At 45.2% G+C, this 13376-nt stretch overlaps 1 protein-coding gene across 4 annotated transcripts in view; it reads right to left on the bottom strand.

Moving 5' to 3' along the window:
- The window catches only part of RIC8B (RIC8 guanine nucleotide exchange factor B), a 477183-nt gene that overhangs the window by 246441 nt on the left and 217366 nt on the right, over positions 1 to 13376 (bottom strand). For all 4 annotated transcript variants that reach the window (XM_086921785.1, XM_086921794.1, XM_086921812.1 and 1 more), the window contains one exon: positions 206 to 300. In XM_086921785.1, the coding sequence (XP_086777911.1) occupies positions 206 to 300 (95 nt within the window). The remainder of the gene's footprint in view (positions 1 to 205; positions 301 to 13376) is intronic.

Genomic DNA, 13376 nt, shown 5'->3' with positions numbered 1-13376 from the left:
CCAAAGTGGTAAGCGGGCACTTTGTGCTCACCGAGGTACATAACACTAACTGCGACAACAATAAAGTCCTTGAGATAGAAAGCACACTAAAAGGATAGACTGGGTATTCTAAGATTCGGTCTGCATTAAGACACGGTCCTGCAAGGAAAAAGGATTTCACATGAACAAGTTAAGAGTCCCCAACAGAGAGAGTTGTCATACCAACCTGTGCAGCTCTTCGGTTTTATCTTCAGTTGGTCCCTTTGTTAATAAACAAAGGCGAAGTATAGCAGCCATATAACGAAACTGATGGGCATCGTTCTAGGAATTCAGAAAAAAAAGCAACGTTAAAGTTCGAAGACTTCAAAGCACACGCAGAGTTCAAAACTGCTGATTTTGTATTTACAAACTAAAAAGGAATATCTTCCAAATCTGACTTTCTGCTCTTGGTCTGTCTTTCTGATACAGTGCATCAGTTCACCTCTCATGAGGAAGGCGAGACTGTTGTTTTTGGTTTTTTTATAAAGTATTTACCGTCTATATTGCTTTAGTTTCTACCACACAATTCTTACACTTATTTTCTGAATCTCATTTATTCAAGTTTGGTCAAACAAACCGGATACAATCAACAAGGTTGCAAACATCAACGGATAGAAGCCAGCAGATGAGCACTATAAGATTGTCTCACTGGTAGTACGTAAGCAAATGCTGCTGTGGATAATAGGCTAAAGGGGACTGAGATAGTATTGTATCCTACCATAATCAGTAAACATTAAACCCATAAGGGGAAAAAATAAAAGTAAACATGAGCATTTCCCCGCCACCCCAACCCCAAATACGACCCACGACCCAGCAGCATCTGCAAAAGGTAATGGGGACTAGGGACCAAAAGTCAACATTTGTGCCGGCGCTTGGGCAGTACGCCAAATATCCAATGTATCAAAACCGGATTGAGTAAGGCCACGATGGTGAGTGTGTGTAAGTGGTATGATTCAGGGAGTCTCTCTTGCAGCTCTGAAATGACGGTGCAACAATAGGTTTGGTATCAGCATGTGCATAATTAGGGTGGCATGTCATCATCAGTGGAGCAGTGTGGCTCAATGGTTAGAGCGGCAGACCCTGATGCAGAGATCTAGCCCGGGACCAGGGTTCAATTCCCCACCTCGGCGGGTCTTGGGCCCAAAAATTCCACGGACCTGATAATTCTCGCCTCGGTGCATACTCCAATCATGGAGTCCCACTCTGAAACTCTGGGCAATCGCTTGCTTAATCTCCACAACGGCCCCCACAACGCTAAGGATGCCTGGCCTCCACCTTGGGGGTGCCCAGGAGTGGACGCCTCACAGGGAAAGCCAGGATGGGTTCCACAGCGGTATTCGTACAAGCGCCTTGAGACCCTTGCGGGTGAGTAGTGCGCTATACAAGTATCAATTTACAAGTATCAATTTACATTTACATCATCCTTAACATGCTTCATGAAGGCATCATGTAAGGTGTCCCGATAGCCTGCTATTGTTCTCCCCTGGAGACCTAATATTTCTTCCCTGAGAAGATCGTTACACTCCACTCAGGTCCATCTTATGACCTCATCTTTCCAGTAGGCTAAAAGGGGAAGGGGGGTACCAATGCATGGAGATGGCTTGCTTAGCCAACAGCAAGAGGTCTAATCTTACCTTCTGGTGGATACTCTGTCTAACCATATACAGATTCCTCGCTTTAAGAATAATCCTGGGCACCAGACTTTATTCGTAGATTTTCAAGCAACAGATCCTGCACGTCACCAGTAGTCTCTCCAAGACTGTGGGGACCCCGCAGCGCCTCGGATATGGCAGAGCAGAGCCGTATATAGGCATCATCCAGGACACTGAAGTCAGTGGGTGCATTGTTCTTTTGCCTTGCCTTCAAACATGGATCGGCTGAAAACAATTGCAGGAGACAGTTTGCCAAATCCTAACACGGGCCCTTTTTAGGTCTCGCCTACGCAGCGCACATGCGCTTCATAGGAGACCTTTAACCGCCGTTCAGCTCTTTTTCAAAGCACATACTTGTGCTTGTGGCGGCATACAGCTTGCGGGAGTGCGCAGCGGCACGCCACAAGCACGAGTATGTGCTTTGAAAAAGAGCAGACTGCTCTTCCCAGAGCGCCAGTACCACTCGTGAGTGCACCCCTCCGCCTCTTTCCCGCTGCAGCCTGCATGCTTTTAAAAAAAAAATCTTTCAGCGCGAGGCGGACGCGCTCGTCTTTCTGAGCTTCTGTTTCACCCCTCTCACTCTCCTCCTCTTTCACTTTCCCCTTCTATTTCTTTCGTCTCTGCGTATGTCTTCTTCCGTCTCTCTCTTTCAGTCTTTCCTCTTATCTGTCGTTCTCTCCGCTTCTGTCTCTCACACTTCCTTTTCTCTGCCCACTTTCCAATCTCTGTCTTTTTCTTTCTCTCTCTCTCTAGCTCTCTTTGCTTGCACTTACTCTTTTCCTCTCATGTTTGCTCTACTGCAGTCAGTCACGTCAGGTGCTCCTGTGACTGCTCGGTCACCTAGTGGTTTGTAGGTGGCCTCTGTCATTTCTAAAGAATACAGCTCAAGGGCTTAGACGCTCCTGTTTTTTTCTCAACTGCTGCTGCGGATGGAAGAGGTCTCTGCTGTGGTCTCAGCGGATAGTGGCGGCTTGCAGATGCTTTAGGTATTATTTTTAGTCAATGTGCTTAAGTGAGAGCCTATTCCAACCCCTTCACCCTTGTGAAGACCACATGTAAATCTATCATAAAATGGTTCCTTTAGGCAAAGCACGGCCTTAAATGTTAATGTAACCATTGTTGTGAGAAATTTAGAGAGTCATACTACTTCTTCATGCTTCCTATTTTACAAGAAGCAGAGGACGCTGCATAAGTTCTGGATGAATACAAGTGCGGACCCCTGTTAGAATCCTTGGCTTGCTTCCATTCTGCAATCCTGACCTTTGCCACTTGTCATTGGTGTCACTGCACCCCGGATGCTGAGTGGGCACACCTCACTCTCTCATCTGTTCTTTATGCCCATACTGCTAATAAAGGGTAAGCTCATTGCATGAACCCAACACTTGCACTAATGCCTCCCCTCCATCATAAGACAGATACTTGATTTACTAAAAAGAGTCAAATGGGATTCAAAAGAATTTTATTTGACCTTGATCTAGTCAATGGAGAATATTTTGAGTTTAGAAAAGAATTCGAATATCTTCAGATAACTCACTCCATTTACACTCTTATCCAAGTTATTGATGTTATCTCATGACCTAGAATCATTTTCTTAACTGAAACTATTCTTCAACCGAAAGGATCTAAGATGCCCACGGAAAGAAACAAATAGCCTGTTCAAATCATATAATCAAGATTATTACTCCTATCACCGTGTTCCCTGTACCTCCAAAGCCAACACCCAGCCCTAAATGAAAAATACCACATCATCCTTCTTGCCCCAGTCCTTATGCCACTGAGGCCTCCCTACCTTTAAAAAGGCACTTAGTTGTTTCATTATAGAAAGTAAATAGTAAACTTCAACTCACTGGAGGAGAGCACATCAGCAAAAGAGAGAGTTGTGGTTTGAAAATACAGCTCTGTCTTTTACTGTCAGCATGTCTTGCGCTTACTTCTTAGCTTTGTGGCTGTGCCTTTGACACTGCATGGAAACAATGGCAACGTCTTGCTGTCATTTGCACGGGGCCAGTCTCCCATGCAAATGAAACGAGCATTGGTATAGCCAATAGGTCTCGTCTTTGGGACCTTATGAGTATTTAGTTATGCAGCACAATATCTTTACTGCAACAACATTAACTGTTGCATGGCTAAACACTTATAAAGTCCCAAAGGCGAGACCTATTGGCTATGCCAATGCTTGTTAGAATATGTAGGTGTCCACTACAAATAACGGTGAGGTAGGAGGGCAGTGAGGAATCTGGGGTGAGACAAAGGATCTACCAGATAGAATGGTACCAAAGGTAAGTAACTTCTTTTCTGATGGATACTTCTAACTGCAGATTTCTCAACTGAAGAAGTAGTATCTCCCAAAAGGTGGAGGGTCTGAGGAATGGACTGAAACCAAACACTCTTGTAGGATCAAGTAGGCAACCATTTCCTATATATGGACCTGGCTTTCACAGTAGTAACGCCTGAGGGTAATATTCCTTGCCACCCAAGTTGCAAACTGGAATATGTCTAATACAGATACCCGCCTCTGAAATGCTGCCACAGTCGTTTGAGCTCTGGTGGAATGAGACCGTAGGTCTTTGGGGGTTCCTTCTAGTTTGGGGTGCAAGACATTTTTATACACAGGACGATCCATCTTCACAGCGATCACTACTGTACCATCTTTGTGTTTTTAGCACCGACAATCCCCATGAAGAGCTTATCATCACAATACTCCTTTTTGTGTGCACTCTAAGTTTAAAGGCTCGCTTGGGGTCAAGCCAATTAAGTCTCTCCTCCTCTTTCGAGGTAAACAGAGGAAGAGGGAGAGAGAGAACAAGCATTTGCAATGCAATAGGTCTTGCATTTACACAAGTTTGAGCAATTGGCATTGCAAATGACAATGCCTTTTATTTTTGTTATTAAAACATAAATAAAAGGCATTGTCATTTACAATGCCAATAGCTTGAACTTATCTAAAAGCGAGACCTATTGCATTGCAAATGCCTGCTTACCTGTTGAGGTGGTTTCTGTATTACCAGTAATTTTATTACCAGTATTAATCCGAGAGTCGCACGCAGGGGTTAGGTACTGCAATCCTGCGCTCTCCTCGTCACCTCAGCCCTGCTAGAGCGCTGCGCGGAGGGGAGACAGGTCTTTCTGGCGCCTGGCATCTACGCAGCAGATCTTGTCGCTAGGGGTCTAAGTGACAACTTTCACATCTCCTTTTCAAGTGATTTCATCCCTAAAGAGTCGCTGAAGCCCTCCCCAGGAGACTACCTCCAACAACACTTCCACCAGGTCTGTTGAGCAGATTTACCGTCTCCAGGCAAAATGTCCATCTGCGTGGAACTGCAGCCCCCTCCCCTTCACAAGGCCCCACTGACAGGAGGTGTGAAAGGGCAGCCAGTGGCCAAGAAACCAAGGGGAACAGAAAGAAAAAGCTCTGAGATATCGCAGCATAGATGCCAGTCTCCCAGTGTGTCCATAAGCGTCATGTAACAATACAAAAAAGCATACGCTCGTGTGTACGCACCTGAACAAATAAAAAATACATGAGAAGAAAGCAACTCGAAAAGATCAACACTATACAGCGGCACCAAAATAATATACAAATAATAAAACTTTTGCTCAAAAACATATGCTTGTGTGCAAAAAGCAAAGCACTAACCGGATGAATGAAGATAAACTTGCATATGCCCATCAAAAAAAAAAAGCTGGAGAAGAAAGCGCTGTAAAAAGCATAGCAGTGTCCAGTGAAATAGGCACTAACCAGAGAACAAAGCTCTGAGATATCGCCGCACAAAAGCCAGTCTCCTTGTGTGTCCATAAGCGGCACCTAAACAATACAAAAAAATACGCTCGTGTGTGCGCACCTGAACAAAAAAATACATGAAAAGAAAGCGCAGCGAAAAGATCAACACTATACAGTGGCACTTAGACAATATAAACAAAAATAAAACATATGATCGTGTGTGAAAAGCAACGGACTAACCGGAGAACAAAGCTCAGAGATATCTATGTGCTGAGGGAAAGTGAGCAGTGGCATCAAACAAATTAAAAAAAAAAAAAAACACTTGCGTATGCGCATTAAAAAAAGCTGGAGAAGAAAACGCCATAAAAAGCATAGCAGTGTCCAATGAAATACGCACTAACCGGAGAACAAATCTCCGAGATATCGCTGCACAGATGCCAGTCTCCGTGTGTGTCAATAAGCGGCACCTAAACAATACAAAAAAAGCATACGCTCATGTGTGCGCACCTGAACAAAAAAATACCGGGAAACAAAGCATCGTGAAAAGATCAACACTGTACAGCGGCACGATGAGCTATCGCCACACAGATGCCAGTCTCCGTATGTGTCCATAAAATAGTGCTTCAACACCAGATAAAGCCCAACATTTGAACCCGCTAGTACACAATCCAGTCCACATAAGCGTGCCATCAAGGATACATGGCGTAAACAAAAAAGCCTCATTGCAAATAGGGAGCAAGCATTTAACATAAATAATGACGCTCGCCAATAAGCAATAGCCTCGCCGAGCAAGCAGCGCATGCGCTGCAACGCCAAGAGGGACCTAAAAAAGCAGGTTGATTGACTGTCCTCAGCGAAAGGGCAATACCACTACAGGTAGAAAGGAGGCCAGGGTCCTCAGCTCCAATTTGTTTGGGGTGTACAGAATTTGCTTAGTTTGCTTTTGCGTAATTACACAAATTTACAGCAACATTCTGCAATATTTTAGCATAAATTGCCTTCTTGCATACATTTTTGTCATAAGGACATATTTAAACATGAGCCCTGCAAACAGCTGCTGCTCACGCCGTTGTTTCTGCGCGTTCGCACAACATTTTTATGGTGAATTACCAAAATTGCGTCATTCTCTGTAAATATTTACTGGGAGTGGTGCATAATTACACAAAGTGACATAATTTCTGGAATTTTGTGTTATAAGCATAACGCAAAACCCCTAAAATTATGCGAAATGCACAGGGGTTATTTTAATTTCATCCGGGCCTAAACGTGGTCTGGAAAGAAAGGGATGACAGGACCTGCAGTTTACTAGCATGACCAGTAGAGATTATTGCAATGAGGAGTACATTCTTAATAATGAGCAGCAAGAAGCAATTGTGTATAGGCTAAATTGTCGCGCAAATGAGCAACCTCAGACCCAAACTAAAGTCCCACTAGGGTTGCCATCTAGTCGGTTTTCTACCGGCACCAGTGTTATTTTAATGTCCCGGCCAGTACAAAAATATGCAAAATCACCTAAAGCTGGTATTTTGAGCCCTTATCTGTACATACTTCAAACAACAAATATAAATAACAAACAATTTTAAATGTGTGGTAAAGCTGCGTTAACAACCTCTGACTAACAATTCAAATAAATAAAGGCATAAAAGTTATGTTACAACATTAATACATTCAATTTTGCTTAAAGTCCTATTTAGGTTCATGTCTATGCCTTTGCAAACTCTGAAACATAAAATAAATTGCCTGTATTTTTCTATTGGACAGGTAGCAACCCTAGGTGCCACTGAGGCATATGAAAGGTTTTGGGGGGAACATATGTTAGGTTATGTTAGATTCCACTTATAGCGCGCACGGCTACTCACAAGTGTCCCGGCGCGAATGCCAAAAGGTGAAAGGAAGGAAAATAAGGATAGCGTGATGTATGATTACTTAAACAGCAGAGTTTTCAGCTGCTTTTTAAACAGCCTAAGGCTCTCAGTGTTCCGAAGACCAAAAGGCAGGGCATTCCAGGCCATGGTCACTTTAACCGACAGGGAACTGCCGCCCAATCTAGACAGGCGATACCTAGGGACAGCAGTAAGGCACTGGCCAGTAGATCGCAACTGTTGTGACGGTATGTATAATGAAAAACGTCTCCTGAGATCATGAGGCCCTGTCTTATAGAGGGCGCCATAACCAAGTGTGAGAGCCTTAAACAAAATCCGCTGCTCAACCGGGAGCCAATGAAGGTCACAAAGGCTCTGGCTAGCGCTAGATCTACCAAGCAAACCCAACAACGCTCTCGCTGTCACATTCTGCACGACCTGTAGCTTTTTTAGCTGGTAAGCCTGGTGGCCAATGTACAAGGCAATGGCGTAACCTAGCCTTGACAACATAAGAGCCCGAGTCACCATCTCCTTGGCCATCTGAGGCAGCAACGGCAGGAACTTCTTTAAGCGTTTCAAAGTGCCAAAGCACGCACCAAACCAAACACCCAGATTTTTCGCAGGACACCCCGAGGAGCTGGGCATAGGATAACCCACAGGCCATATGTCCTCCCTAAAATGCGGGGGAAAGGAGCCATACGTGAGAACCTCCGACGTCTCATTGCATTTCAATTGGGCATTAGCTAGCCACTTAAACACTTCAGCAAGACAGTTTTTAGCTATTTATGGAGAGGAGTCAACTTTGTTCCAAGTGAAGAGGGGCTGGGTATCATCGGCGTACGCTATGATTTTAGCACCCAGCCCCTCTGCCAGGTAAACTAATGGTGGCATATAAATGTTGAACAAAAGAGGGCTCAGCGTAGACCCCTGATGGACTCCCGTATTCAAACTTCTAGGCCTAGAAGAGAACGGAGGCAGCCATACTTGTTGGGATCTATTAGCTAAAAAGGATTCAATCCACTTCCGTACCAGCCCCGTGCTATAAGTAATTGATGAGGCATGGTGTCAAATGCGGCAGAGAGATCTAAAAGCACAAGCACTGCTCTGCTGCCGGCATCCAGACACTCTCTGATGGCCTCCGCCATCTCAACCAATGCAGTCTCGGTCCTATGGGAGGCTCTAAAGCCCGACTGGGCGGGGTTGGAGGTCGCCAGATGTCTCAACAAACTCAGAGTTGCTTAAAGGCAACCTTCTCACACACCTTCGCCACAGCCGGGAGGAGTGAGATTGGGCGGTAGCTAGTCTGGGTGGTAGGATTGAGTGAAGAATTTTACAACAGAGAGGGGGGGTTTAACCTGTTTCCACTCCAGAGGTATTGTAGCAGTCAGGAGGGACATATTAACAATTTTATTAACTTCTGAGTTGACTACGTCCGCAACTGCCACCAGTAGCCTTGAGCGGCAGGGGTCAGTTGGAGAACATGATTTTAATGCTTTAAGAATAGTCAGGGTATCTGACAATGGGGCGGGGAGGAACGTCCCCAAAGACAAGTGCCCAACTTCCGGTGCGACACCTGTATGATGTGGAAGGATGTCCTGAGGCTGCTTAAGAGGCTCAAAACTATTCTGAATATCTTTGATTTTATCAATAAAAAAATCCGACAGCTGCTCACACCACACCTTAGATGCTGACAGGGTTCTCTGTTCGGCACGGGGATCCAAGAAACTTTGGACAATAGAAAATATTTCTTTTTAATTATTTTTCGATGAAGCAATACGTTCAGCAAAAAAATTGCCCTTGGCCACCTTTACCATAGAATAATAAATATTCTGAGATTTCCTTAGAGCTATCTTGGCAAGAGGGCAATAGTCTAGTCTCCATTGCCGCTCAAGCTTCTTGCATGCCGATTTTTGTTTCTTAAGCGCCTTAGAAAACCAGGGTTGGGAAGGGGACATTCGCATTCTTTTAAGGCCTGGTGGAACCGAAACACTCTCCACCGCGTCGGTCAGCCAATTTTTGAAGCTACCCACTGCTTCCAAAAGATTCCCTGCAATATCAGGCCGTGTGTCTGCCAAGGCCCTACCATACGCCACTGGCTCAATGCGTGGAGATGGTCTGGCCCCTGTCTTACTCATAGGAGAGGTAAATGGTTTAATGAACCAAGAAAACTGAATAAAAAAATGGTCCGCCCAGGTGACCGGAAGGGGAGCCCCAACAATTAGCGGAAAATTAAAGCAAATTCCATCAATGATATGGCCTCCTCTATGGGTAGTAGGCATGCTAATCCACTGTGTCAATTGGGCAAACTCCAAAGACTCACTGAGAGTACGTGTAACAGCAGATTCCCTACAAACCAAATGGATGTTGAAATTGCCGAGGAATAGATAATTGGTATAATCTAGAGCTCGCTGCACAATTATTTCATCCAGCACTTTAAGAAAAGAGTTAGAGGGTCCAGGGGGCGATATAAAAGTGTGATGCCCAAAAGAAAATGAGGGGAAATGGTAAGTGAAAGATCTATCACTTCACCCTCCATAAACTCAGTGGAATGTCCCTGTGTAAAGGTCCAGTGTTCCCTAAGAACTACTGCAACCCCTCCCCCTCTCCCAATTTTACGGTCCACCCTGGCGATTTTAAAACCAGTTGGAACAGCCAAGGCAATGACCGTGCCGGAGCAATCATTCAACCACATCTCTGTTATAAATAGGAGGTCAAGCTGGTCAAATATATCTGACACATGTTTGGTCATAGAACGAGCATTGATAAGGGATGCTTTGCTCACCCCCAGGACGAGTAGACAAACTATTGGGGGTAGGCCCCCTCAAATGAAGGAATTTAAAGTTACAGCTAGGACAAATGCTATAAGAATTTTCGAGCACCTCCCAAACATGAGTGCACCTACTTATGGACTCCCCAATTAATCCCAATTGCTTCCTACTCCAAGCCCCACGTTCAGAATGGCCATCAGAGGAAAACCGAGCAGCGAGGCTGGCGCTGGACGCTTCCAGGCCGCGGACGGGTGCAGACGGGCTTGCCTTTAGCGTGCCTTTGTCACGCCAGCGGCACGTCCGTGCAATGCGCATGCTTTAAAGAGCCTTCCCCCAGCTGCTAGGGCGCGCTCTTCCCAGATGGGCATCCAAGCAGGAAGTGTCCCTCCCCACTTCCGGTATCTGCGTGAGTAGAGGTGCAAGTAAGCGGTCGTTTTTTTTTTATACCACAATGTAAAATAGCAGCAGAACAGGTTAATTAAAACTAACAGTAACAAGTTTAATTATAAAAACAGGCAATCAGTGTTTCAAATTTCAGGCAGACACAAGTGGCAGAGATTAAAACACACACCATACAAATCAGAAATCCAGCCCGGGTGGAAAGCAACAACCTATCCTCCTCACCTAGGCGACATATGCCTTAGGCCTTTCCGGAAATGCATCAACAAGTGATTTAAAAAGGGAAGGCTGATCTGATAAATATTAAAAACTGATAGGGCTGGCATGTAGACATTTAACTGTGTCCACTGCAAAGTCTTGCCAGTCCAAAGGTAAAACAAAAACCACATTAGAATGTTTTGCCTGTCTATGCTCATAATTACGGTCCCTACACTAGACCGCTAACATTTCTCAGTGTTTAAAATAGCTAGACCTTGTCGAAAGACATCTGGCTGCAAAGATTACATCTACTACTTCTGATGGCACATCAAACCTGCTCAGATTTTGCTAGGGTGTAGGACATCCCCTGTTGCTGAAACCTGAAGTTCGGCTGAATGAATTACCGGATCAGAAAGCAAATGCTCAGGATAAACAGATCTGGGTACCACACTATCCTGGCCCAATCCAGTGCAATGGAATGACTTGGGCCCGGACTGTCCTGAATTTCATCAGAAAACAAGGCAGAAGAGGTACAAGTATAGAGACCGGTGCCCAGTTGCATGTGAAATGGGTCTCTTAAGCTTCCTGGTGGAAATTCCAGCGCACAGTAGTCTCAACAATGTAGTTTCCTGGAAGTGGTGAAAAGATACAGCCACTGGTTGAAGATGTTTGAACCATATCAGGATGGAGATGCCATTTGTGGTCCATCAGAGGAGGTCTGCTCAACTTGACCGCTCTGACATTCAGAGACCTTGGCAGGTTGTTGGATACTAGGAAACTTCCATGCTAACACAGCCACCCCCAATGGTGCAGAGCTTCATAGCACAGGACCCAAGACCCCACACCACCCTGCTTGTTGCAGTACCAAATGGGGGTCCTGTTGTTAATGAGAACCTGCACCCTCCTTTTGATGGTCAGAAAGTAGGCTTTGAGAACACGATGGATAGTCTAATAGATTGATGTGAAGCCAGCACTACGCTAGAGGCCATTAATCTCTCATTTCCACCTCCCCCAGGTGACCTTCTCAAATACTGTGAGCTCTGGATGAGGTAGGCAGAGAGGCCGGAAACAAGTCACTGTTGTGTCTGCTTGCAACCACTGAAGTCCCAGTCTGTCTCTGCTGAAATACGTAAAGCGTCCCATAGACTGCTTCAGGGTTGAGATAGAGGTACCACTGCAGGACCCGCATATTCTTCTGGTACATGTAACAATCAAGATTCATGAGGCTAGGCACCTCAGAACAGTCCTCACGAGACCCAGGATATAGTCAGACACATTAGGATTGTATCCTGAATGTGCGCAACTTGCTGCAGCAGTGGAAAGGTCTCGAACGCCACAGTGTTCAGAATAGCCCCAAAGAAGGGGATCTATCTGCATAACCATCAGACAGGACTTCAGTTCGCCGCTGGAAACCCCAAAGATGTCAAGAGGACGATTGTAGTCTGAAGGTGTTCGAAGATGGACCATGTGGTGGTACGGCTTGAACAGTTAGTCATCAAGGCACAGAATACACATAACAAACATACGGAGGGTCAAAGGGGAAATATTTAAACGACCTGTCTACTCATGCCCCTAAATTATAGATACAAAACACAAGAGAGGAGACCAGGTCAAGAAGTGGTATGCTATCCTGAGTGGAGGAAAAGGATCACAAGGACAACCGTGTGAGTATGTAAATTGGGTCACACTGGGCTGTAAACATCCCATCAGACCACCCTCTTGGCGGCATATCATCATGTGGGGAACGGCAGCCACTCCATGTACCGCCCGTGCCACGGTGCGGGAAATGAACTGACCGTCTATTCTGTCACAGTTGTGCCCAAAATAAAGTGTAAGGAAAGTGCAGTGCTATGAGAAAGGGTGATGCTTAAAAATGACTACCTATACTAAACAGGTGGCTTGTCAAAATAAGTAATAGGTGTCAAGATTAAAAGCACGCCTGGTAGTAAATAGGTGGGACTACATCATGGCGCTGTGTGAAATGGTCAACGCAACCCCACTCACACCATCAAGAACAACCACATGTGCGTAAACATTTTGTGTTTCGCGTTGTAAGCTTAGGTTGTTCTTGATGGTGTGAGTGGGGTTGCGTGGATTTCTGTGTGAAATGTATACATGGTATCTTTTTGTTTTCCCTGACAGGCAGGAGACCCTTTCGCTGTCTACGGAGGACATTGAGGTTCCGAATGGGTGACCCTTCTTCCTCCTTGTATATTTCGATGCAAATTTTGCTCTTCCATATCTGTACACCCTGTATAGCATATTGTTTTGCAGTAGCTTACCCCTGGTCCTGATGAAAGCTGGAGCAATGCTCCTATCTAGCTGAAACTAGTTGACCATTTCACACAGCGCCATGATGTAGTCCCACCTATTTACTACCAGGCGTGCTTTTAATCTTGACACCTATTACTTATTTTGACAAGCCACCTGTTTAGTATAGGTAGTCATTTTTAAGCATCACCCTTTCTCATAGCACTGCACTTTCCTTACACTTTATTTTGGGCACAACTGTGACAGAATAGACGGTCAGTTCATTTCCCGCACCGTGGCACGGGCGGTACATGGAGTGGCTGCCGTTCCCCACATGATGATATGCCGCCAAGAGGGTGGTCTGATGGGATGTTTACAGCCCAGTGTGACCCAATTTACATACTCACACGGTTGTCCTTGTGATCCTTTTCCTCCACTCAGGATAGCATACCACTTCTTGACCTGGTCTCCTCTCTTGTGTTTTGTATCTATAATTTAGGGGCATGAG

This window comes from Lissotriton vulgaris, chromosome 1_1 (genome assembly GCF_964263255.1).
Source record: "Lissotriton vulgaris chromosome 1_1, aLisVul1.2, whole genome shotgun sequence".
Classification (NCBI taxonomy): Eukaryota; Metazoa; Chordata; class Amphibia; order Caudata; family Salamandridae; genus Lissotriton; species Lissotriton vulgaris.
Note: the sequence above shows the minus strand (reverse complement) of the source record. Positions and strands in the feature narration are given on the sequence as shown.